This window comes from Haliotis cracherodii, unplaced genomic scaffold, assembly GCF_022045235.1.
Source record: "Haliotis cracherodii isolate W230 unplaced genomic scaffold, xgHalCrac1.p SCAF_10, whole genome shotgun sequence".
Taxonomy (NCBI): domain Eukaryota; kingdom Metazoa; phylum Mollusca; class Gastropoda; order Lepetellida; family Haliotidae; genus Haliotis; species Haliotis cracherodii.
In genome coordinates, this window is record NW_027266265.1 from 15,621,597 (window position 1) to 15,632,564 (window position 10,968).

The 10,968-nt window shown below is 39.7% G+C and overlaps 1 protein-coding gene across 1 annotated transcript; it reads right to left on the minus strand.

Moving 5' to 3' along the window:
- Window positions 1-960: 960 nt before the first annotated feature.
- LOC139454109 (nudC domain-containing protein 1-like) lies at window positions 961-10,884 on the minus strand. Its single transcript, XM_071235623.1, has 9 exons — window positions 10,755-10,884; window positions 9,923-10,077; window positions 9,166-9,354; window positions 7,400-7,586; window positions 6,062-6,253; window positions 4,360-4,570; window positions 3,534-3,675; window positions 3,125-3,253; window positions 961-1,602 (listed from the first exon to the last, which is right to left on the minus strand). The coding sequence occupies exons 1-9, from the start codon at window positions 10,882-10,884 to the stop codon at window positions 1,144-1,146; spliced, it is 1,794 nt and encodes a 597-aa protein (XP_071091724.1). The 3' UTR covers window positions 961-1,143.
- Window positions 10,885-10,968: the final 84 nt, after the last annotated feature.

Here is a 10,968-nt window from a genome sequence, read left to right on the forward strand (position 1 = left end):
ATTACAGCTATATGAAGGCAGGATAAGACCATCCAGTGATCGATATTATGACCGACAATGTATGAGGTCATGCAGTCCAACAAGTGACCACCTGATCCACTGGTTGCTGGGGACCTATTCTAACCCAGAAACTCCACGGGCTGGGCGGCTATAACAAGGGATACTCGAGTCAGATGCAATGCTGCTTCAACATGCAAGCCATGTCAGCATCCCTTTCACCTTTCACTATGAGCACCCAGCACTGAACGGGTACCCGGTAGAAAGTCGTGAGATGGTAATGTGACTGTTAACATTCCAGTGCTGAATGGGCTGCAGTTCGGTTGTATACACCCCAGAGAGAATAACACCCAACAGCACCCTGATCTTTTGGCCAAGGAACAAATTAGGTAGGACTTTGAGCATACTAGTGTATGGAATCTAAAGCATTATTAACATACTCATTATGAGTAACAAGAAATTACACATTTTACATCCCAAGTGAATTGAATGGTGTAGGCCCCAATCCTCTTGCTCCAATTCACATAACTTTCTGGTTAATTCTCTGGTTTTGTTAAATTAATCTGAGCCAGCTGTTGATGACGCTTTCAAATACAGAGTGGAATGTTGGTCACTGGACTTCCTGGTTCGTGGAATCATCCAGTAAACTCAATTCTAAAATCATGACACCTATGTTTCTTGATAGATACAGTTCTGACATTATTTATGATTCACACCACATTTTATCAGCTGAGTACTTTTCACATCCATTTTCAACCTAACCAAAACAATTTAGGGTTTTGACAACTAGCCAAAGGGTCCAATGAACTTCATCAACTTCTATAACAATAATGACAACATGAAGAAAATGGCTTATCACCCTGAAAACTACAACCATGATAATTAAAAATATTTAATATCATATCAAAGACATTCTATAATGATAAGTGTACTTTTTTAAATATCAGGTATGAAACAATATATATATTGAATATTTCAAATATCAGTTTAGTCATTATAATTGTGCATTAGTCTTCATGAGAATACTTTCCTGGGAATTTCAGTCCATCTTAGTCAGCCAGCCAGTATTTCTAATTCTGCCCGTACATGCCTGACAGCATCTTGCAATTGTCACAACTGTTCATCCCAGAATAACAATGTCATACTTTACTCTTCAATAAGAAGTCTCACCACAAACAGCGAACTACTCGTCATCACAAATATTCTGTCATTTGTTGCCCGCAGTCCCAAAATGTCATCAGTGGTATCCAAGGCAACCACTTGTTGCTTGGCAACAGCATTAACCTGCCGCCCTGTTTTCCTGTTTCTCAAAGGGGAGGCAATTGGCATATGCTGCCTGTAAATGTACAGGTGTCGTGTACAGTCACATATCACAGCATACGACATATCCGGGGAACAGGACGAAAACTTTCTCTGGACTTTGGATGCTTGCACATACCCAAACGCATGTAGCATTCCAACATGTTCGAGAATCTGTGTGCCATCTTTTGCAGCATCACCTGGTTGCCATAGCGACCCATCGCAATCATACCTGAGACACACAGCGGGGGTTTTACTGGGTTCCAGACACACATTGAAGAGCCATTGATGGCTGCTGAGATACACCTGGAAGATAATAGAGTGAGTGAGTTGGGTTTCAAGCTGCTTTTAAAATGTTTAAAAGTATTCAAGTTATATCACAGTGTGTCAGCTTAATTTGGGAGGAAAGCCCGACGTGATGCAGGTCTCAGACGAGCTGGGTATGATGCTGGCAAACCTAGAACATAATCAGGGCAAACCAGGAGTCGAACCCACTATAAGTTTCTGACATGCCCAAGTAACGCAACTCTGCAAAGAGAATTGCAGTGCCTCAGACGACTGTTATTACATTTGTGATAAATGTATTATGAGCAGATTTGAAAGTATACTTCAAATACTAAACACTGACCCAACAAATATTTCATAAAATTATGAACAAAAAAACAAAAACGGGAAAAGTTATTGTGAAAATGCAATATCAAAGGCTGTAAACAATATATGTAGTGGTTCAATTGAGGCGTGTTCGAGGAGCATGGCAGCATTATCAGTGACACAGGTATCAAATCACACGAAAGAATAAATTGTTTGATAGGCATTACTTAGAAGTTGACGGATGACAAGATAGGTACAATTTTTATGGATAACAACTTCTTTAATACTGTGATAAGCGACGTTTCAGTATAGATCTTTATACCGTTGTCAAGCTTGACAACAGTATAAGGATCTATACTGAAACGTCGCTTTTCACAGTACTAAAGAAGTTGTTATCCATAAAAATTGTGCCTATCTTCACACAAAAGAATGTTCGTCAACGTCAATCAACAGTATTCCAGTAATTTCACGGCTACCGGTACCTATAAATAATGGAATGCGGCCCAGGTAATCCAAAGGTTGATGATATGAGCAACAATTTACACCATCAGGGTATGATCGCACACTAACCCCAGGTCATGGGAGCCTAGAATTGAGTCTGCTACTGTGGGGTGCTTGGACTCCTGGATTCCTCACAGGGGGTATCAAATTATTATTCTCAAGGAGTTGTACAGCATTTGCATCAAGTGCTGTATTTGACATGGTCATTTAGCATGGTACGCTATATCATTGTGGTAGTTAATTGACAATGCATCGTAATGGTGCATGCTTACTAACCTATTAAATGTCACTCGCAAAATGTTTGTTCTTTGTTCAACTTTTATGACACATCAGTTAGGATTGATCGATACTGATTTTCTTTACAGAGTATATTATCGTGGTATGGCTAGTTTGTGGTATGATACATGTGGAATATGTGCTTGCATTACTCCCTGTTTTGGATAAGGAACTTTGTCCATACAAATGTTTCTAATCAATTTCAAATGGAGGTGGGGGTATTCCCACTTCAAAAACATTGCAGAAACAATCTGAAAAATGTTAACGTGAAAACATATGAGTAGCTGTGACATATCGCAACGAGTCCTGTATTCGATCATGCAATGAAATATTGTGCTTAGATTTGCATAAGTAAACAATTTACAGGGGGTGTGGATTACAAGATTTACTTATACTGTGATAATATAGAACCAGCGATAATATAGAGTCATACTGTACTACTCAATCATCTACTCTTTACCTCATTAGTAATCTTGTGAGATTCTCCGTCTATCCGCATGAACCATGTACTGTCCTCACTGCTGGCGTCGCAGTCCTCCAGATCCTGGGTGTTGAACGGCTTCTCCTGGTCCTCCTCGGGGGCGGGGTTCTGGAGGGAACATGCACTGGCATTATAACACAGGCATCACCGGGGTGGTGGGTAGCCTAGTGGTTAAAGGGTTTGCTCATGACGCCATAAACCCGGGTTTGATTTCCCACATGGCTACAATATGTGAAGCCCATTTCTGGTGTTCCCCACCGGGATATTGCTGGAATATTGCAAACAGCAGAGCAAAACCATACTCACTCACCAACAACACCATCACAACACTGCCATCATAACACAGACCCATCACCTCTAATCTCTACAACACAAATCTTCAACCCACCATCTGATCTGACGTATATGAGGCCAGTCTCTCATGTATTTGGTCGATCTGGTCGGGATCCAAGACCATCTCTCCTCTGTTGTCTCCGATGACCACAGTCGGCCAAGCAGTCTGGTTCTCTTTGGATAAGGACAAAACCAATCTGAAACAAACAGCCCAAGCAGCTTATGAATCTGTCCATGAACCAACACTTAATGTTACCCAGCAATAATTAAGTCCTATCCTATTTAACTTTCCTCTTATGTCCCACATACTGTAAATCTGGAAATTAATGCATCTCCAAATTAATACGACTGCTGACCCCTAGCCAAAAATGCGACTCCCCCCACCCCATCCCCAGTGGAAAGATACATATCTTTACCTTAATCCAATCAAACAGCAAATAGCACAGCTTATTAGCACTGAGTAAAGCATGTCAGTAAAAACAAGAAACAGTGTGCACCTCAAAAAGTGCTTCCACAACGTCACAATCACATGACATCACCAATCTCTCTGCTACTGAAGCTGGTTAGCAGTACTTTTTACACTCAAGACACTTGTTACTATAATTACTGTTTACAAACAGAAAAAGTTGGAAGAATGACGTCGAATAATAAATAGTACCCGGTATCTAACCCTCATGTCTTTTGATATCATATATATTAACACTCGTCAATAAAAGAATAAAAGTCCAAGGCTTGCAAAGTATTGATATAAAGACACTCGGTCGGGATTGTCTATACATGGGGTAAACATTTACATGTATCCAGCACTAAGTCTACCCATTGGTACCACTGATGTACCACTGAAATATGAAGACCAATATTGACCGTTTCGGACTACTCACTTCTGCCCTTCTATGGTCCATGTGCTGGCCTCGACGTCCACCTCGGTGTGCAGCGCCCCATTCAGGAGCACAGTGCTGTTCTTGACCCCAAAGTCCACATGGTCTGCACTGAGGGTCAGATAGATGTCGGCCTTGCTGACCGTGGTGGGCACGGTGAACTGGACATGGATGTCCTCGTTGTCCTGTGTCCAGGTGTATTCAGGGAGCTTGTCTGTCAACAAGTTTTAAACATATGCAAATATGTCCGTATGGGATTTTTACTACCATGATTACATAGTTTACAGATTTAAATATGTCCCAGTTCATAAAAGTCATTGAAAGTTAAAGTAAACTAAAATTGAAGAAAAATATAGTCTGAAGATACTCCAGACTAAAAGCCAAAAGAACAAAAAAGAAAATGTGAAACTTGTGTTTCTGTGACCACCTCCGTGGTCTAGTGGTAGAGCGTCCGCCCGGAGTTTGATCCCTGGCTGTGTCACACCAAATGATGTTAAAAGATGGTACTTGTTGTTACCCTGTCTGGCGCTCGGCATCTAAGGGCTAAAACAAGGACTGTTGGGCTCGGAGTCAGTATACTGTGTCTGAGTGGGGTTTTCATGTTTAACTGTGACATGATATCTCAGTGAGCTAGCACTATAAATCGCCATCAGTCCGGACTAGTACAAAGTTTGTACTACAAACAGACACACACACACACGCATGCACGTCGCTTTATAAGTGCAGTAATCTTGGACGCGACGTTAAACCCCATTTTACCTCACCTTTCTTTCTGTGGATGTCACGCTTACAAGAGTTATGTCCCTTTCATTGTCAGTATTTCTCAGGTTTGTAGCAAAGTTGTGACACACATGTATTCATAATAAGCTAACTGCATGAAACTGTTCACAACTCATGGTAATCCTAATGCATGTGTGAACCCTACCACTGCCTGGCATTATACAGTAATATGTAGATAATCCCATTGCTATCTTTGTCAGTTTTTCAGTTTCATTTGTTTAATCATGTGATATACATGATATATAAAAACTGACAGAGAATGTGTTTCAACAATATGGCTAATGAACGTATAACAGCAGACTTGTTGGATTTTATCAGACTGATCATTAGCATCTTGTTTTTATGCCTATAATGAAACATTGGAATATACTTTTCTCTAAGATGTTCATACTTATCACATACTAATCATGCTAATAACAATGGTAACAGTAAACTGCAGGAATACTGAAATGCTCAACAATGTCTTGTACAAATCCCATAGAATTATAACATTAAGATGCCCAGATTTCATTGTGTCTACTGTGGCCAACTTCAACAGCAAAGGCAACAATAGATGTATCAATTTGACAGTTTCAAATTATTTTGTTTATTGGAACACCTGTAAAAATATCAAGTCATTCTAAACCTTTAACATAACAACAAATGTACCATTTGTATTGTTTATACTTATAACTATTAACATAGTGTAAAACTTTAGCCATGGTACAGCCAGATTATTACAAACATTCAGTTTATCAACATGTACAGATTGAAACTTAGAAATATTGCTGACATTTTAGGAAAGCCATGTTTCAGTGCCCAACACCAAGTTCAAGTAACAATTCCCTGTGCCATATGAACTTGAATGTCTCAACCACATTCCAAGTGGTCACTTCAGAAAGACTGTTCAAAATTGTTATTTTGTCCCATATTTTAGTGATCTTACCATCTCTCCCAACCACTTCCCAGTCTCCATCTGTATCAGGCTGCACTGGCTTCACAGAGTCAGACACCAACTTGTAGCGCTGACTGGCCGAGATCAGGACAGAGTTACCTCCCTTGTCTAAAGCAGCGTAGTCATAGGGCTTGCTTCCCTCGAGACGCCTACTCCTCTCCACACACCAGGTCTTCTTGTCAACTGAATCACCAACAATGCCATCACATTGTTGAACACAATGACAAACCAAGACTGATAGCATGAGAAAAGATCAATGACATCATGGCATGACGACACACAATATTCTAGATCACAAATTGTCACCACACGACAACAAGCATGCAATCTCATTAAAATCAGATCTTAGTTCTCGCTACCCCTAAACAAAGATCTGAGGACATCCCATCAGAGTCACGTCAGAAAGACCTTTCATCCGATCAATCAGAGCATCGCTTACTAGATCATGAAAGTGACAGTGGGAATGTGATTTCTAATCATGCAGCCTCGAAAACTTTAAAACGGGGTATTCCCAAAGATAGTTACGTGCTAAACAACTGAATCTATACAATCTGGAACATATATTAGCCATTCGAAAATGTTCTTTAGTTCAGGTTTCACATTTTTAAGCGAGAATTTGTCAAAATATGTTTCGAAGCATAGTCGTCAATTTGAAATTAGTTCCATAAAGCACGAGAAAGCTGCCTTCTGATTGGCCAATGTCGACTTCTTTTCAGTAATTCCATTGGTCGGTCAGAGTTCAGGAAAGGTCGGTCTGACGTGACCCGTAATGGGATGTCCTCAGATCTTTGTTTAGCGGCAGCGAGAACTAAGATCTGATTTTAATGAGATTGACAAGCATGTGGTGCTGGACGTTTATTCTGACACGGAATTCCCATGCAGTCACAGATGAAAAATGAGTGAGATTTTACGACGCTTTCATCAATAATCCAGCAATATCAGGGCGTGGTGACACCAGACATAAGCTTTAGACCCATGTGGCGAATCCAACACCACCTCTCAGTGGGATGTTGATGAGCTTTAAAGCTTTAACCACTAGTCTACTGCATCTCCCAGACAGTTGAGAAGAGGGGTAATAGGCATGAATATGCTAACAATGCTAAACAAAAAGCAATAACCAAACTTCTGAACACATCACTAAACAGAACATGTGTGCAAGAAAAGGATTCTGTTTTAAGAAACCCATTTTAGAATTGAGATGAACCTATTCCATTCTTAAATTTTGAGGTGTTTCATCGTTACATTTAGCAGTGTTTATTCAACCATGTACCACCTCAAATTTATAACAGAATAGGTTAACCTCCTACCTAAACAAGTGACCATGGTTACCTGAAGCTATGGTGATCCACCCAATGACTGTGAGGAAAGGAGACATGGAGGTTCCAGCCTCAGCCTCCCTCTCCTCCACGTGCATGAGAAGACACTCCACACGGTCCGTCTCATTGTCCGAGTGGTGCACAGAGTCCACGATGACAAACTGCTTCCCATCACCCAGCACTGGCTTGGAGTACAGAATCTGAAGCCATAAGCATCACCAGCATCAACTGCATGTTCACAATATCTTCATCATCCAAGTGTTTCATTTGCCACTTTATTCCTTCATCTCAGAACCATCAGAGATATTCAGGAGCTCTCAGATTCATCTCTGTGCCTCCAATATTTCTCCTTGGTGTGTTAGCATAAGAACTGGTGTGAATCAAGGTAAGCATATTCAGTGAGTGAATGTTGTTTTGGGTCACGGTAAAAAAAGACTCCAACCATTTTTTGTCATGTAGGACATTAGATAACCAGTCTAGGCAAGGAAAATGTTTGTTTGTTGTTTAACACCATACTACAGCTATATGACAGCAGTCTGGACCAGACAATAGATGATTGATATCATGAGGATCGATCTAAACTGAATCTTCACAGGGGCCAAGCACGGGTTGCTGGAGGCCAATTCTAACCTGGATCTTCACAGTACCAGGAAAAAGTAGTGTTTGACAACAGAAGCAACTAGTGGTGGGACATTACATTATTTGACTATCCTGCCTATGAAAAATATGGCTTAGGGACCTACGAGAGCACATGCAAGTCTTGTGATGCGTATCGGATCGTGACCAAGGTAACGTGATACATATTGGATCGCACAGTTGGTGTATCGTCCCAGCCCTAGGAGCAACCATCATTGTCATCAGGGCAAGTTTCATGTCACACTGTAATCACCTATTCTGCCAATGCATTCAGAGTGGATTGTTTCCCTAAATCTCTACAGGAAGTTCATTCAAGTATATGTCAGGAATCTTGGTGTTGCCCAAACACAAAAAAGAAAGTGTACCATGCATGTGTTTGTGTCTGTTGTTTTATTCTGCACTCAACAACATTTCAGCAGCCTGAAAATAATCTGTCCGGACAAGACAATCCAGTGATTGATATTGCCAGCAATGATCCACATCATAAAGGTATGTTGACATTGCCATCAACATTTTGTCACCTCTTATGCCCAGCTCAGGTTGCTGGAGGCCAGTTCTAATCCAGAAATCCAATGGGTTGAAAGTGTACACGAGAAGCATCAGTTTTAGATAAGGTTATCATTTTCATAATTTCCTTTCTCTACTGTAATGAATATGACTGACTTTAACTAGTTCAGAAAAACTGTCACTGATGTGGGTGAGTGAGTGAGTGTTGCTTACACTTGTTTGTCGTTTACCGTCACAGTCAGCAATATTCCTGCCATGATGTCGCTACTGTTTAAAGCCAGAGTTATCAATACCTAAGACTTGGTGAACAACTGCATCTGGATCAAACTAGTGGTTGATAGCATGAGCATGTAATCAATAACAAAACTGGGATGTATTGTCAGGCACAACGTATCAAAGTACCACATTTTTTCATTCATTTATCATGTCTATCTATCATGATTTCAATTTTTCAAATATAATATTTCTACACCAGCAAACCATGCAGAAAAAATGTCTTATTGGTTAAAAATTACTGAAGCATGTGTTAGACGTAATTATAGTGGCGATGTATAGATGTAAGAAAGTTCATTGCAAAGGGTCATTGCATCTGTATAAAGTATCCAATCAATCATCAGAACATCCCTCAGGACCTACCTTCCATTGTTTGGGTGCTCCCTTCCTGTCCCCCGTGTCAAACAGATACAGGTTCCCTGCCCCGTCAGACAGTACAGCCAGCTGTTCTGTAGGGAAGGTCAGGGTCACATTAAAACGACCATGTTGCAGTCTCAAATTGGCTGACTCGGGGATCCCAAATAACGAGTCACTGATGTCAACACGGTTTCCCTGAAATTGATATTATGTTTCTTCAGTAATTTTATAACTTGTAGTACATTGATGATATCATGATTTTGAGAATAGCAGTTTTAAAAGTACACATCAAATAGCAAACTTGGAGCATCTGACCCAACAAATGCTTCATAAAACTTCTTTTTTTTTAAACGGAAAATTGTTATCATATTATGATTTTTTAATATATTCTGTAGGTCCTTATCATGCTCATAATGATATGGGTACATCATTTTTACACTGATTTTGTTTCATACGTCTCTCATGTTTACCATTAATTATCATGAGTCACTGGTGTTGAACTTGTACTAACAATTTGGTGAAATCAAAGTCTTAGACATTAACCACTTTGTTTATAGTGCTGACAAACCTAGAAACATAATTGGATTTGAACCCATATGGTCATAAGCCCAAGGGACACAACTCTGAACAGCAAATTGCAGCACCCTAAACAACAAGTGCTCCCATTAGACAAAGACTGGTCTTAATAGATCCCACTGTAATTACGATCAAATATATCTGTGAGAACCTCAGAAAGTAACACAACCATAAATGACATACTTACATCAGTACCGAATGCTCTGTGAATGGTCCAATCATTATCAACAAAGTACACTGACACTGGTTGCCACGGATCACAGATCAAGTGGTTGTGTACAGAGAGCAGCTTTGCGTGGTGGTACGAGAACTGCTCATCTGTCAACTTACTTACATCAATGCCTGAAAAGAGAAAGGTTGACTATACTACCTTACTTCAATAGGGATAATCATTCAATGCATCATAAAGGAAAATAAAATTATGGTTAAGAACGGAAACCATGATAACAAATCACCAAGGAGTGGTCATGATAACACTTATAACATGATTAACAGCTTACAAAATATATAGTTAAAATATTAAGCATGATAAGTTAGCCTTAAAAATTACCATGCTTATACCATGCATACTAGACATGTTGAAAGCATTAATGATTAGTTATTTAACACGCACTTACAATCAGACAAAATTATCTCTGTGTCCTTTAATCATCATAAGGTTTACCTAATTGAAAAACTTACCATAGCCGAGCTGCTTTGCAATTACAGGCAGTTTATCAAATGACAACTTGTATCCATCAAAATATGGATTCATCAAGATATTTTTTATATATGGCAACATATGAGATGACTGCATATCTGTCATGATGCTAACGATTCGCAAGAGACACCAACATATGCTGAGCTATTGCGAACAGTCCGTAAATACCCATGCCACCTACTGCTTACGACAGATACACGTTCGTCATTTCGAACACGTGTCCGAGTTTACATGTCACTTTTTGTATTGAAAAAAGATGGCGTCATTCTCAAACTCAACAACACTTAACATATATATTTTCAAGTTAAAAATGCGTTACCTTTATCTAATGTCTTTGTGTAAACTGGCAAATGATCCAGGGAAAGCTTGTATCCGTCAAAATGTGGATTTACCAATTCTCTTTGGATACGCAAATCTCCTTGCACCGCCATGTTGTTACTGATTAACATAAAGTAGGAAATTGTTTTACAACGAGCAAAGAAATAAAATACACATTTTGCAGGGCTTTAGTTTCAAATATAATTATCAACATC